Source organism: Protopterus annectens, chromosome 3.part0 (assembly GCF_019279795.1).
Source record: "Protopterus annectens isolate FY-2018-M chromosome 3.part0, PAN1.0, whole genome shotgun sequence".
Lineage (NCBI taxonomy): Eukaryota > Metazoa > Chordata > Ceratodontiformes > Protopteridae > Protopterus > Protopterus annectens.
In genome coordinates this window covers 113,824,486-113,841,410 of record NC_056731.1, presented here as the reverse complement: position 1 = coordinate 113,841,410, position 16,925 = coordinate 113,824,486, and the positions used below count along the sequence as shown (strand labels likewise).

The window sequence follows — 16,925 nt, the reverse complement described above, 5'->3', positions numbered from 1 at the left end:
CCTGATCAGTATCGGTAAGAAACTGAGGTTCCTCATAAAATCATCCAAGGCTAACTTCGAAAGAAAAATAGCCAAGGATTCAAAAGATAACCACAAAGCCTTCTTTAGCTATGTCAAGAATTTAAGTGGCAACTCACAGATATGCTCGGAGCTAGTGCAAAATAGCACAAAATATACTGAACCTACAGATATTGCCAACATCCTGGCAGATAGGTTCAGTGCAAACTTCACCTCCCTCTCACCTTCAAAAGGGCCCACAACAATACCGGAAAAGTGTAGTTTCCCAGAAATCACAGAAGCACTGGTGAAAACAGCCCTTTCAAAAGCCAAAAACACAGCATCAATGGGGCCAGATGGTATCCCAGGCTGCATCTTGCACTAACTACAGAACGAACTAACCCCCCACCTAAACACGCTGCTCAACCTCAGCCTCTACACAGGCTACGTGCCCATAGAATGGCGCACAGCAACGGTTATTCAAGCTCTACAAAGGAGGGGCCACAACTGACCCTGGTAACTATCGCCCCATAAACCTAACTAGCCTGGTCTGCAAGGCTATGGAGCGCATCATCATGGAACTCATTAACAAAGACATTGGGAACCTCCAAACACTTGATCCAACCCAGTTCAGCTTTGTTAAGGGCAGATCATGCCTACTAAACCTGGTTGACTTCTTCGAGACAGTCACCAAGGCCACAGATGAGGGAAAGGTGGTTCACACAGCCTACCTTGATCTCACCAAGGCGTTCAACACCATTCCTCACTTGTGTATTATAGAAAAACTCACCAGCCTGAACATAAACCCCTACGTCACACGATGGGTTGCCAACTGACTTACAGACAGAACTCACACAGTAAGAATAACGGGCTTCAGGTCTGACTCTAAATCAGTCACAAGTGGTGTCCCGCAAGGCTCGGTTCTGGGACCCCTACTATTCGGCATATATTTCTCAGAAGTATAGGCAAACACAGGAGGATTATGGCTAACCAAGTTCGCCGATGACTGCAAACTGGGAGCCATAAATGACTCTCCTGCTGACACGGACATCCTTCAAAAAGGCCTTACTGAGACAGACACCTGGTGTCAAAGTCATGGCCTCAAGCTAAATGCCAAAAAAAATGCATAGCCCGTTTCGGAAAAACAAAACACCCACGAATTACCACATAGGCGGCAGCCCCCTTAATACAGAAGAGGTAATAAGAGATCTGGGGACCCAGGTAGATAGTAATCTCTCATTTGACAATCATATTGCCAAAGTAGTTAGGAAATCCTTCTATGTGGCCCATCTAATTACTAAGGGGTTTGCGTCTAGAAATAAAGAGGTTATAGTGCCCCTCGACTCGTCACTCATCAGACCCATCATAGAGTACAATGCCCCATTTGGGATGTACCTCACAAGACATTTCCAACAGCTGGAAAGACCACAAAAGCACCTCACCAAGAGTATTACTGGTCTCAAACATATGTCCTGTGCAGCCCGACTGAAAAAACTCCGGCTGTACTCGGTGGCATATCACTTACACAGAGGTGATCTCTGCCTGACTTACAAAGCCATGTCCAACTCAGAATTGATGGATATGCTCCACCTAAAGAAATCCAAGTCAGTGTGAGCCATGCGCTCTAGTGAGCTAAATCTCGCCACAACAATAAATAGAACATGCTGGAGGGATAGATTCCTGTCACAGAGACTCCCCATCCTTTGGAACAAAATTCCTAACTACATTAGGCAGAGCCCTTCACTAACACTCTTCAAGAGAAGCCTTGACGAGTGGATGGGTAACAGAAATTATACCTCTGGGATCACTTCATTAGCTCTGCTTGACAGAGGCTCAGTTAATTAATCAATGGGGCGGCGAAAGCCAACACACTCTGGCTAGGCTTATAAATGCCCTCGGGCAGATAGGTTCATAGGTAGGTACTAGGCTAAGACCACAAGACTCCTGAAACAACTTCATGCAGATCAGGAGCTGTTGCAGGAATGGTTAAGGAGAGGTGAATTTAAACCAAAATATGAATGAATCATATTAGCTGCCCAGGATAGTGGACTATGTACACATTAGTTTACAAAGTCCATTGAATATGTGGGAGAAACATACAAATGCAGGTTTTGTAAAACAGAACTGAATACAGTCTTGTTGCTAAGTGTAATATACTAATAGCAGAGGGTCTGTATACTAAAAGGAATAATAATGTAGCAAGACTGTTGCACTGGGGATTATGCAAACACTACAATACTGAAGTAGCTGAGAAGCATTGGAAAGATCATCCACAAAGCATTACAGTGGAATGATGAAGTTTATATCACATGGGATAACCAATTACCAACAGTTCCAAAAACAGATGCGAGAAAATCAGATATAGCAGTCCATGAAAAGACAAGAGTAGCATGTGAGGTATTGCCAGCTATGCCAGGAGAAGTAAGGTAGTGAATGTGTAACATATGCACAGCTAGCTGGAGCTTGGTAAAATAATTATGCCATTTGCATCTCAAACTGATTTGTACAGATGCCTGTATTGAAAATGTGTTTGTGAGGTTTTCTTGTGTTGAAAATTTATCAACAATGGGTCCTGCTTGACAAAAAAAAGAAACATGCATGTAGTAACCAATTAAATGTATGCATTGTAACTGCTGAAATTAATATACTGCAACAGAGAATATTGGAAGAGAAGTTAAATCACATTCTAGCTGCAGCTAACTTTGAAGAATGTTCTTAATTTTTCGAATGAAGCCAAAGACGCAATGTCTGTAACAAGTATGGTTTGTTAGTCTCTGTTTGAAGAGCAGAAGTGTTAAAATCATTGTACAGCTGCCACATGTTACAATAAACTTTAGAAAAGCTCAAGATATTTACTGTAACAGTGCTAAACATGTGCTAAATCCTGGCACCTTCTAGTGATGAAGGCAATGTAGGAAACAATCAGATGACCAGATGTAATATCATTCTGTAAACCAGCATGGAATTGTTTAGATATTAGACAGAGAAGTCTCTCAGTCCCTTAGCAATCTGTTTTTGTATCCTGACAAAGAAGAATCTCTTGCCCACTTCATATCGCCTTGCCCTAGTAAGTGAACCAGGGAATAGTAATTCTTTAGATCACTCAGGAAAATATAGTGAGATTAGTTAAGTACTGTTTTTCTGTATCTGTGTTAATCTATTCATCTGTGTTCTAATATTTCCTATGATTGAAACTCTGGTGTTTATTGTAAATGGATATTTAGTATTTTCATTTTCTTTCATTATTTATTAATAAATATATTTAACCTTTTCATTGTGGCTGGTCCTTTAGAGAATATTTTAAACTTTGAGAGGACTTGTAGCTATTTGCTGACACTGTCCACTCCTGAAAGCCTTACTGCACTGGCCAAACACTGTCATTTGTATTATTAATTTCATTCAGTATAAACTGGCAGACAAACTATAACTGAAAAATGTTATACTTTGCTCTCCTTAACATAAATAATGGGATAACAGGCAATTCCACTAACCAGGAATATTTCATATGACATTACTTAATGTAACTACATCACTACTCTTTCATTCTCTACCTTTATAAATCATAGAAATTATTAAAAAATACAATTATTGGCAGAATAGATCTAAAACTCTAGTTTGAGAATTATTTCTTTTAGTGCAACTAAAATTGATTTTAATAAGATCTACATACAGAATTTGGGAATCCAAGGAATTTGTTTACTGGCAACAATGTCAAAGATTTGAATACAAAAAAGCCACAACAACTTAATGAATTAGATTTAAAGTCTCAAGACTGATAACTGTTGAAGAACATAGCATCACAGACACAAGATAAATCCTTAATGATTGCTCATTTATATCGTAAAGAAAATCCTAAACTCGTTCAGCTTTTCCAGGAAATTATTTGTAGTAGAACTATAGTAGATAATCTCATACACAAATGCATAATACTTGGTACCAATTTAAATGACAAATTCTGGGAAAGTATTGTAACCTTTTACCTGAAGATAAAGAATCTCAAATATAGAGCTCTATTAGGTATACTTCTTGTCCCACTATTGGTGTATATTCATCTGAAAATTTTATACAGATCCTTCTTAATGCCAAACAGAATGTCCAACAATATTCTAAAATGTTGCAGATGGTCACATATCTTTTTTGATTGCTCCCTTCTCAAACTCTTTTGTAACAAGGTTGAAGACTTTGTGAAAGCTTTATGGTTTGATAACTTTTTCAGTATCAAAGTTCATAATAATATTTTATGTAAAATAAAACTGTAAGATGAAAATTAATAATCTTCAATTATTGTGGTCTATCTTAGCACTGGCAAGAAAGAGAACTACAAAACAACGGAGGACAATCTCACCACCAAAATCTGAAGAGTTCCTGTCTATGCTAAAAGAAACTGCCGAGAGACCAAAATAAAGAGAGAGAGCAGGATATACCCTAAAACATTCACCAACGATCCTTAGATCAAAGTATTATCCCTCATTGATGTACTTCAACAGAATTTTGCCTTTTGAACATGTATCTTTACGATGATTGGCTGCTTATTAAGAATTCTCAAACTTTAACTGCACTGACTTTTATTTAATGGTGTGTTAATAAACATTAGTTGAATATATTTACTTTTTTCCTTCCAAGCATATTTTATATAGTTCTAAAGAGTTTTCCATTACTTTAAATTTTTATCATTGTTAATGATGCTGATTCTAATATAGCTTTGCATTACTGTTTTTAAAACTAATTTTTGAATAAGAAAAAAAAAAGATGACAAACACGGCAAATAACAGAACATCTATATTACCCACAAAAAGTCATGATGCATACATAACACATTCTATTCACCCTTAAACTATCTTTTATGTAACCCAACTTGAAAGTGAGCTCTGAAAAAAATAATAATCTTTTTACTTTTTCCCTCTTTAGCACATTAGTCTGTGGTCCTCCAATGTTGCCTTTGCAGCCCTCACCCAATTCAAACAAGCCTCCCATGTAGGGGTAAGCAGTCTCACACAGCTGGAATAATCCTGTCAATGTATCAAGAAGTACTTTGAATTGTGGTCATAACATTTTCAAAGCCTTAGAGGTAAGCTAAATGTATCACATGAAGTTGAATGAACACAATACGTGACAGCCTGCAAAGTAACTCACCCAGAATCCCCTGATTTCCAAAAGCAGATAGTCAAGTGAGAGGCAAGCTGATGCACCGTGTTCAATTCAGACTCATACTGACCAGCCCTTAGACACCTGAGTTGCAGCTTAAATCCCCATGTTGACAGTGTCATGGCTGGACACACTACTACGTCTGTAAGTAGTGGGCATAAAGTTCAGTATGTGCAGATGACATTTACTGAAGGAAAAAATACTTTTTACAATAATCTACTACTCACAGTCTTACCAGTGATGCTTTAGATGAGAGTTGCAGGGTCTTCAGTTGAAGTAGTCTGCTCTTCCACTGATTTATTAACTGCTGTACTGAAGTAATCTAGTATGGATTAGACAAGATACAAGACATTCATCATTTGTTCCAAATTTATATCAATTTTTAGAACTTTAAAACATACTGTTTTGCTGACCCTTTGCAAGCTAGCATCTCGTATTACTGCAACAATCTCACCCCCGCCCAATATTTCCTCTACCACACCAAACTAGGGTGCCAAGCAAAAATTCAGGACACTGTTTATCAACACTGCAAAGAGCAATTACAAAACAGCAAACACAATGACATGTATTTTATCAAGATTACGGTACCTCAGAAAAGTTAGCTTTATTTGGAGACATTATTTTGTACCACAAAAATCAAAAACAAGGACATCGATGTTGTGGAACATTTTGAGACAGTTTCAAGTCTTTCCAGGATACAAAATAAATTAAGACAAAATAAATTATGTACCAACACACAAATGGGTTCTGCAATATCCATATTTATGGGGACACAAGATGAAAAATTTAGGAGTATGGATTAAAAGGCTTCCTTTATGGCAGCTAAGGGTTTGTGGGAAGAAACTAAGCAAAAAAATAACACAAAAAGTGAGAAACTGCAAGCTGTTTATGGATATGAATAGTAAGATAAATCAGTGAAAATGTTTTCAGTCCCTTTAGTTTTATATACTGGTCAGGCAATTTTTGTTTTGTTTTGTTTTTATCAACCAGAGGAAAAGTTGTGGACAATAAAGGAGAGTTAAGGGGACTAATCTTGTAGAGGAAGAGTTAAGTAGGATAAATTGATTCTTCCACCAGAACAAAGGGGTTTAAGACTATCTGAATTGAAAGGATATTTTACAGCTATACAGTTAAGGCTCATATACATAACACAAGCAAAAGGTTATAATTCAAAGTAGAAAGGGATGATGATAAAGCAGGACGTGGTTCAAGAATGGAGAAAGACTTTGCCAATAGGGATGACGGCAAGCAGGGGTACAAAAACTAGGCAAGAACAGTGTGAACTGACTGGAGAAAACTAGCAAAGGAAGCAAGGTACTGGGAGCAAATAATTAGACAGGGAAAGGTAAGAGAGCAGGATGAGGCATAGACAACATTTGGATCTCACGCTAGAGGCTGCGTTCGTTAACAGGGATTGACAGAGTAAAGGCAAAGAGAAATGGACAGGGGAACCCTAAGTGAAAAATCTGCTCTAATAAGTTTTTAGTTCAGTCTATAAAGTACAGTTATGTAATATCTTACCATAAAAGTAGATGTCCCACTGTTGCTGTATTCTTTACTCTTGAGCTATCTTGCAGTGGAAAGACTAACGTCCAGCCAGCATACCAAAGTCTTTACAACTTCCAAGCATCGCACATCATGCATATGCCCTATGTTCAAGGTGTAAAGTACATAACATACGAATGACTAATCCTCAAAACTCAAGTCCCCCAGGAGGACCAAAACAACCCCAGAGAAACAATATGCACATCCAGGAAAGGAACTGGAAGAAAATGAGAATGGAATAGGGACCCCTTGGTCAAAAATAGGGCAAAAGAAAACAATACGGGACAGAAGAGAGAGAGAGAATACTGCAAAAGTGAGATGCAGGCCATTCCGTAATAATCAAAGATTCTACAGAACTGAACTGTGTCTTTCTGATCAATGTTGCAGTATTCATCTCTCGACAGAGTTCAAGAGCTACTGGAAAGTACAGGGGGAAGAAGGCAGAAAATAACCTCCACAAACCCATGAAGGATAGCCCTGGGAAATCCTGCCATGCCCCGGAAATGATACCGAACTTATAACATTGGGTAGAAGTGTGACCAAAAGACCAAGTAACAGCTTCCGGGTCTATATTATGTGATCGAAGAATCTCTTCTTCGAACACAATCGACACACATACAGAGAACACTGTAAACCACAAATGGCCACGTCCTAGATTTTTTTCCTAGGGAAAAAATTCAGTTGGCTGTTATCAGGAATCACCCTTTTCTTCAATGTAGAGCAATCTCGGAGTTGGTATATTTAGTTGGGGGGTGAAGCCCCCCACTTGATTAGTGTTTTAAAGTTTTTTATTTTATGACCATGTAAATCCCCCCCCCCAGGAAAAAATTTGAGGACATGGCCGTTCACAGTTTACAGCGTTTGCTGCATACATGTCGATTATGTGTTCGAAGAAGAGATTCTTTGCTCATATAATATAGACCCCAGCTTCCAAGAGCTGCTAGTAGAATGAGCACAAACAGAAGAAAGCCTTCTGCCATGAAAAAAATAAAAAGAAATTGCCTTAGAAATCCAGAAGGAGATGGTTTGCTTAGACACCGTCAAACCCAATTTACTGGCATGAAAGCAGACAAATAGTTGCTGAGATTTTCTGGTTTCATCTTACCCAAGTAATATCTCGGCTGTCTACATAAATCCAAGGTATGTAGTACCCTCTCACTAGAAGTCTGTGGAAATAAGAAGGAAAGATGAATGGACTCAAGGACAAATCATTAACCACCTTGGGCATGGAAGGAGGACTGGTTTTAAAGAGCTACCGTATCTTCATGAAAAACCTAAAAAGGGGGAACTGCCATGACAGCATGGAGTTCATAAACCCTCTTGGCAGAAGTAAGAGCCACCAACAATACAGTCTTCCAAGTACAATGCTGCAGGGAAGAAAAGGCAGGCTCAAAAGAGGAGTGGCTCAATTTGTCAACATAATTAAAAGTCTTAAGGAGGAGGAATTGGTCTTGGAGGCCTGACATGAAGTACACCTTTTAGGAATTGTTTCACTTCAAAATGAGAATCCAAAGGTGGACTCAAGAGGCAGACTGACAGAAATGACAGACAAACTTTACCAGTAGAATATGCCAAACCAGCATTCAGCAATTTATACAAATGAAGGACCATAGGGACCCCCCAAGAAAAAGGGGCCAGGTCATTCCTGAGACACCAAATAAAAAAAAAATTGCTTCTATTTAGCCATGTAGGGTTTTCTGGACTCCAACAAAGCCCAAAGCAAGTCCTCTGAAAATTGGTGCCTGAAAGGAATCAAAATCCTATTACCCAAAGTGTCAGTTGAAGTATGGACAAGTGAAGGTGAATGAGAGATCCCTTACCTTGTGTGAGAAGGATCCATCTTATGAGGTAAATTGTGATGATTGCCCCTGGTCAGATAAAACAGATGGGGAACCAGTGCTGACTGAGCCAAAAGGGAGTCACCAGCAAGATTCTAGGAGGGTCCCACATGAACTTCTACAAGACCTTGGGAATTAGAGGAAGAGGAGGATAAACATACAGATATTCCCTTCCAAGAAAAAAAAAAAAAAAAACACATTCCATCCACTCTCCAAGCCAAAGGACTTAGCACTCAAAGAGAAATGGGGAAGTTGTCTGTTGAAAGGAAGGAAAAAGATCTACCTGAAGATTACTACACCAATGTACAAAGTCCAGAAATACCCCCCTGTTAAGCATCCATTTGTGAGGATTTGCCCTGGACATGTTCAAAGAGTCTGCCATTAGACTGCTCTCTGAAGGAATGTAAACCACCTTAAGAACCAGGTGACAGTGGATTGCAAAATTCCAAGACTGAAGAGCCAGCCTGCAAAGAAGGTAAGATGCCATGCTATCTTGCCTGTTGGTATGGCACATGACTGTGGTATTGTCTGATATGGTCTGTAAAAACCTTTAGAGGACCTGAAATCCAAACAGAGCAAAAGGCCTCAAGAGTTAGGAATAGAGCAGTCATCTCTGGCGTCGATATGGTCGGACACCTGTTGCTGGAACTAAAGACCCTAGAGTTTCAGGTTACTGGGGGAAACTCACCAACCTTGATCAGAAGCATCCATGTACAGTTCCAGAGTAATGAGAGAACCCTGCAAAGGCAGACCTGGACCTAGGGAAATCTGCCTAATCCACCAATGGAGTTTGAGCTTGAGACAAGGTAAGATGGGCCAGATACTCCACAGTGTGGCAGTGCTTAAGCCAAACAGTCTTAAGACACCACTGAAATTTACTCATATGAAGTTTTGCAAAAGTAATCAAGGGAATGGTGGATGCCATGTACCACAGAGCACAGATAAATTTTCTTGCAGAAGAACTGGAAAAGGAAGAGGAGACTGGAAATAAGCAGTCAAAAGGAGGATCTTGGAAGGCAAGCCAACATTGGGATGGTCTGAATCTGGCAACCCAAAAGCACTTGTTCCTGAGAGGGAGTCAATACAGAAGTTTGAGACTGATGGTGGCACAGAAAATCCATAGCGAAGTGTAGATTTTGAAGGAGGAGGTGCTGACAGGGAGCTTGAATTAGAAGAAGGTCACCCAAACAGGGGAATATCTGAATTCCCTGAAGTATGCAGATGGCTACTACAGAGGCAAAACATTTGGTAAATACTGCTGGTGCTCAGAAAGATCAAAAGGCAAAGCACAGAACTGATAATGAGAAACAGAGAAAAGTAAAAGCATCATGAAGAGAGGGTGAACAGGAATATGGAGGTAAGGATCCCTCAAATCCAGAGAAACCAGATAAGCTTGGGGAAGCAAAAAAGAGGGATGGTGTCTGGAGACAACAACCTGAAAGAATGAACCTTGAGAAAGGTGCTGAAAAATAATAGATTTAGGATGGGCCATCACAACCCTCCTTCCTGGAACAGAAAGCTGAAAAGGTCAGAAAATGAAGAAAAGGACTTCTAAGCCATAAAATAACCCATGATGGGGAGAACTCAGACATCTGTGGTTATCTGTTGCCAAACAGAAAATGAAAGGAAAAGAAAAGGTTAGCTGGATTAAAAGAAAAATCTCGCTGGGGGAGGGGGGGCTGGATGCCAGACAGCGACAGATTTGTCAGGAGGCAATTTTTGACCTTTAAAACTCTGTGTGGATTTGATTGGAAAAATCTGCATAAAAACTTACGCCTAGCAGGTTGTCTAGACTGCCTATGGGCAAAGTAAGATTTTAATGGATAGTTCCACTGAAACCTAGGAACAGGAGAAACAAAAATTGTTTTAGGTCCTGCATAACCTTGCTCTATCCTGTATGGTTTTAAACAATTCTGCAGCAGCAGAGCCAAAGATTCTAGTTGTCTAAGGGAGAATCTAAAAGTCTGGCCTTAATGTCCTCAGGTAAGGCCTGAAGGTGCAACCAGAAATATCTCCTCATGACCAAACCAGATGCAGCTGCCCTAGATGAGGCATTAGCTGCATCATAGCTACATTTAATGGAATGGCAAACAACCTGAGTGGCAGAAAGTACAGTTCTGTACACTTACCATAAATGTAGATGTTCGAGTGTATTCACTTCACTGCTGCAGTCATCACATTGGGTTATCTGCCTGCAGGCTGCCCTCAGCCGGGCTGAATACCAGAGTCTTCAGATTACTGCGTCAGATGCTGTCTCTTCCATGACGTCAGGTTGTCAGGGGTATAAAACATGCAGCCGAAGCCATTACATCAGTTTTTCTTGCCCCAGATGTCAGGTGCCCCCACAATAGGAAGCAATTGTATGGTATGGCACACCCCCATCAAAAAGCAAATACACCAGAAAAAATAAATCTACCAAACAAGAAGGAAAGGTACAGCCAAGAGAAGTCAGGGGGCTGGAGGGAGGGTAACCAGGACTGCAACAGTGAATACACTAACATCTACATTTATGGCAAGTGTACACAACTGTACTATGTTTTTCATGTTTCACTGTTGCAGTCATCACATTTGGGTTGATTCCCAAAGCTAAGAAAGGGAGGAGGAAGTTAAAGAGCATTAGAGTCAGCTATTAAGCCCTGCAAGACTGCAGTGGCAAATCCAGCTCTGGATTTAGAAAAGATAGGCATGTGGTAATGCTTGGTAAAGGTATGTACAGAGCTCCAGGTAGCAGCTTCTAGGATGTCCCTGGTAGGGACTCCTCTGAGAAAAGCCGCAGAGATGGATGCAGGCCTACTGGAATGTGATCTTGTCCCCGGTGGGGTAGGTTTTCCATGGTGCTTGTAGCAGAAATGAATGCAATGGACTATCCATTTGGAGATGGTTTGCTTTGAAATGGCCTTCCCCTCTGCCCCTGCAGCAAAGCCAACTAGCAGCTGTTCAGATTTTCTGAGAGGCTTAGTCCTGTCCAAGTAGAATCTAAGTTGTCTTTGCAAGTCCAGATAGTGCAGTATTCGTTCACCTTTGTTTTGTGGATTAGGGAAAAAAGTAGGCAAATGAATGGACTGATTTAGGGCCACACTAGACAACACCTTAGGCATAAAAGAAGGATTAGTCCTGAGGGAAACCCTGTCCACATGGAAGATAATGAAGGGTTCCACTGCCATGAGGGCCTGTAATTCAGACACTCTTCTTGCTGAAGTGATGGCTAGAAGGAAGGCTGTTTTACCAAGAAAGGAATTTCAACTCTGCAGTTGCAGCTGGCTCAAAGGCGCGCGGGGGGATTTTCCAATACAAAGTTAAGGCCCCAGGCTGGAGTGGGAGTTCTCCGGGGGGGGGGGTCCTTAAATTTTTGGCCCCTCTAAGGAATTGTTTTAGCAAGGGGTGAGAGAAGAGGGGTGGCTCAGTATTATAATGTGCTGAAATGGCAGAGGCATGAATTTTAATTGACAAGAAGGATAGGCTCTTGTGGAGCATTTCTGTTAAGTACTGTGGAATATGAGGTAAGCTGGGCACCGTTGTACCCATCCCCTGAGCCTGGCTACAGGAACAGCATCTTTTCCACTTTTCAGCATAGGATTTTCTAGTACTAGGCCTCCTTGCCACCAGAATGACATCCAGCACCTGCTTACTGAGGGATGCTAGAGGAGAGCTCAAGGAATTAGCCAGGCTACCTGCTGGGACAGCAGGGAAGGGGTCTGAGGCAGGTGCCATGGTTGCAGCAGTGTCATGTTGCGCAAGAAGGGGTACTAGTGCTGGCGTGGCCAGTCTGGTGCAATCAGTATTGCCCTTGGCTTGTCCTGTTTGATCTTTAGTAGAACCTTCGAGAGGAGAGGCAGAGGGGGAAGGCATAAATCAAGAGGCTTTCCCAGGTAAAGGACAGGGCCATCCACTTTCCAAGCTTGAATGTGGGGAGTTCCTGTGCAGAATTTGTTCAACTGGTAGTTCTGAGGGGAGGCAAACAGGTCTACCTCTGGAGTCCCCCATTTGTTCCTCAAGAGGTTGAATATTTTGGGTTCTAGTTTCCATTCGTGTGTCCATGAGCTTTCTGCTTAAGTCGTCTGCCAGTGAATTTAGTTTGCTTGGCAGGAATTGAGCTTGTAGGTGTACTTGGTAGTTCAAGGCTGTGTTCCACAGAGCCATGACTAGTCTGCAGAGAGGGTACGCGTGGGTTCCCCCTGCTTGTTTATGTACCACATAACTGTGGTGTTGTCTGTCTTTACCGATAGTTGTCCTAGAAGAATATGGTCTTTGAATGTTGTCAGTGCATTCTGTTCAGCTAACATTTCTTTTTGATTGATATGCAAGTGCATCTGTCTCAGGTTCCATTTGCCCTGAATGTACTGCCCTGCCATGCGAGCCCCCAATGCATAGTCTGATGCATCTGTTGTTAGGGTTTGGGCGGCAGGGGGTAGAGTGAAAGGGAGTCCCTTGTGGCAGCAGGCCTCTGCCCGCCAAAGGAACTCTGTCTTCATACAAGGAATGACCGAAATCATTGTTTCCAGGTCCTGAGAATGTTGACACCATAGGCTTTTTAGATAAGTTTCCTCATATGCAGTGTTGCATATGGAATTAGTAGAATGCAATAGGCCATGAACCCCAGGGCTTGAAGTATTTTCCTTGCAGATAGCTGGAGTTTTGTGGTCAATAGTTTGAAGTAGGTTGTCAAATAAACTTGTTTCTCCGGAATGAGGAATGCCATCTGGGAAGTTGTGTTCAAGCTTGCTCCAAGGAATACAATCTATTGGCAGGGTACTAGGTGAGATATCTTTTCGTTGATGGTTTACCTCAGAGAGGTTAAAAGTTTCTTTATGAATGCCATGTGTTGTAATAGCAAGTCCTGGCTTTCTGCCTGAATCAGACAATAGTCTAAGTATGGGTAAATTTGAATATTTCTCTGCCTGCAAAATGCAATGGCTGGAGCTGGACACTTTGTGAATAACCTGGGCGCAGTAGATAAGCCAAGCGAAGTGGAGAGAACTGATACTGCATGGAGCCTGCCTGAAGCGTAGGTATTTCTTGCAAGATTCCCTTATTGGGACGTGCAGGTAAGCTTCAAGTCTAGGTTTGCCAGCCAGGCATCCTTGGCTAACATAGGAAGAAGCTGTTGAAGAGTTAGCATTTTGAATTTTGGAACTACCAGAAAGGTGCTGAGAAAAGAGAGGTCCAGGATAGGTTGTCAGGAGTCGTCTTTTCTGGGTACTAGAAAAAGTCTTGAATAAAAACCTTGTCCCCTTTGATCTGCTGGGACAGGTTGAATAGCCCTGATACTGAGAAGAGAGAAAACCTGCTGTTGGGCCTCTGCCCATTGATTTGGGGGTAGGTCTGGCCAGCCATTTGGGGTTAGTAGTGTGTGGAAGTGGAATCAGTATCCTTGGGAGACTATGTTCAAAAACCATTTGTCCTGGGTAATGAGTTCCCAGTTTTTTGCATGCAGGGCAAGCTTTCCTCCTAAGGGAGCAGGTAGAAGAGCAGGGCTTGGAAGGGTTAAGGTTAAGTCATTGTGCCATTTTTCCATAGGGGGGTGGCTTACTACTCCCTGCTTTGGAAGTGGGAGCCCCCTACTGCTTAGGTCTGTGCGTAGCCTGAGACTGTAGTCTGGGTGATCTGCTGTTTCTGGGTTTAGACTGATAAGGCCTGGAAGGGACTGGAAAGGACCAGTTCTTTGAAGACCAATGCCTACTGAATCTGGGAGGCTGTACTTGTAGGAAATCTTTAACAGTTTGCATAGATTTATCTTTTTCCTCCATCCTTTTGAGGACAACTTCTGCTTTGTTGCCAAAAAGGCAGTCTTGGTTTAAGGGAGCACGCAGTAATTTAGCTTTAACATGATCTGGCAAGTTTTGTTCCTTAAGCCAAGCATGCCTTCTAAGTACAGACCCAGTGACAGCAGCCCTGCAAGATGCTTCTAAAGCAACAAACCCACATGGCAAAGTATGTTTACCAACTTGTTCTGCAGAATGCATTAAATCTTGCAATTCTTTGTGTTCAGCACAGTCAGGAATCAACATAATTTTCTGTTTAAGTAGTCCCATAATATGCTACTGATACTTTAAGATATGAAACTGGCAATTTAAAGCCCTAATGACCAAAGTAGCAGAAGTGTATACCTTCCTACCCCATCTGTCTAAGGCTCTAGAATCTCTTATCAGAAAGGGTAGGATTTTTGGCAGAAGTAGCCTTAATGCCTTTTGGTCCTTGGGAAATGGTCTCTGGATCCGCAGAAGGACTCTAAGAGGAACTTGAGAGAGTCAGGTACTCTGTATTACCTGTCAGGATTTCTGGGAGCTGGAGGTAAAGCGTCTGGGTAAGGCTAGATTCCAAGAAAGCATCATCTCCAATGTCTATAACAGGAGGGATAGCTAAAGGCCTGTGTTGAGGCAGGAGTAAGAATTCCCCAAGTCTCTTTTTGGACTCCAAGTAATCCTGGCTTTCCCAGCAGAAATGCTCCCCAAGAGTATGCAAGGTTTCACCGAAAGAAAGATCTTCTGGAGGAAAAGCAGAGGGAATGTAATCCTCTGCATCAGAATCTTCATAAGTAGATAAGGGAAAATCCTGGTAGTCAGAGGAACAGAAATATCAGATTCCTGATCAGAAGAATCAGAAAGAAAATCAGTTCTAGGTCTCTTAGAGGGGGAAGGCTGGCTTCCCCTAATTAAGGTAATAAGGTCTTCAGACATTCTAAGCATTTGTTTATGAGGCATATGGGCCTGAGCCTGCAGTTTGGTAGCCAGTTTTCTAGGCGTAGTGCAAGTTTTTGGCCTGAATGAAAGCGATGGCATCGGTTTAATACGAATGTCTGTAGGCCTGAATACACCCTCAGAAGCCGGTGCCTGCAAAGCGGCTCCAGACCCATCCAAGGTAGAGACATCCGCAGGTTCCATAGTCTAAGAAGCATCTCGCAGCATACCGGATTCCAAATGGGTCTCAGTAGAGGCCTGCGAATCTGAAGTAGCAGGTACCAGGGGCTGCGAAAGCACCTCACTGAGTACCAGTAGACTGGTGACTAGCTTAACAGAAGCGTTGTCAGCAGTTTTGGACCTATGCGGTCTGTCTCTGTCTTTATCCTTATGTTTTTTTGGAAGATCGGTAGTTGGATGGCTTAACGAAGCCATTTCGGAGTACACAGATTGAGTACGAAGGTAATTGGTTGCAAAAATAGCCCAACGACAAATAGTTAAGGCATTGAACAAGGCACAAAACCGACAGTGAAGAACTTCGTGGTATAGGCCTAAACGGGATGCAGTACGAATGAAAATCTCTATGAGGTATTTGCTTTCCACAGGTAAGACAATTGTTAACTTTTACTGACATCAGTTAGAGCAAGAAAAAGGATCCCCAATGGGGTACTTATCTTTTTTGAAGACTTTGGGTCTGAAACTCGAAAACTAAAATTTCAGGAGATGGCCAACCGGCACTTGCGAACTGCTTCTGCTTCGGGCACTGCACGGCAAGAAAGACTGATATAATGGCGTCAGCTGCATGTTTTATACCCTGACGACTGGACGTCATGGAAGAAGAGAGAGCATCCAACACAGAAATCCGAAGACTCTGGTATTCAGGCCGGCTGAGGGCTACCTGCAGGCAGATAACCCAAAATGTGATGACTGCAACAGTGAAACATGAAGAACATGTCAGAAGATAAAGTCCTACTGTCCAAATCTGGAAAATCACGGATAATCAGTCACCCTCTCCCCAGAACAGAAGAGCCAGGAAATATCTAGTCATCTGGATCTGATAATTAATGTCCCTAAAAGACAAAGTAGCAGAAGATTACACTTTTTTCACCATACTTCTCCATAGCATGGCTGTCCTTGTCAGAAGGTAAAAGCTTGAAGTGGAAAGTAGTATGGATGGCTTATCTGTAAACATGGAAACAACAGCAGGATTACATGAAGGGCTATTCCACAAGTATTTATGATACTCATGAACTTTATAAAATCTGTCGGCTTCTTAGAGGCTGGAGATGGAGAGTCAGGAGCCTAACATGCTGCTAAGTGTGTTCAAAACAGTAACTAACAGGTGGGACTGCAAAAGGTCTGGATGAGTTCATTTTGCAAGAATTTGTATATCTTCCGAGTCCCACAGTGTACCATCACACAGACCACTACATCCCCAGAAGACAGTTCCGCAAATGCAGGACAAAGAATCATCAGACCCCCAAGAACAAAGGACAGTGCATCTGTGAGGAATATGCTAAGCAGTCTTCAGAGTCCAACTCCTCGTTAAAAGAATCAGTATTCCTTGGGTCTCTGAGACAGAGTAGAAGACCAGTGAGCAGCTGTAGCAGGGACAGACGGGGATACAGAGCCACAAGGGCATTAAACAACCCCCCCCCCCCCCGAGTAAAGTCCTGTGACTCTGAGAATGCTTAGCCACATTTGTTTTTTGTTTCTTTTTTAA

General features: G+C 41.8%; 1 protein-coding gene across 1 annotated transcript in view; it reads right to left on the bottom strand.

The window, feature by feature from the left end:
• Positions 1 to 16,925, bottom strand: part of NUP42 (nucleoporin 42) — a 513,730-nt gene that overhangs the window by 176,813 nt on the left and 319,992 nt on the right. Inside the window, exon 5 of the mRNA XM_044065504.1 lies at positions 5,378 to 5,464. Within this exon, the coding sequence (XP_043921439.1) occupies positions 5,378 to 5,464 (87 nt within the window). The remainder of the gene's footprint in view (positions 1 to 5,377; positions 5,465 to 16,925) is intronic.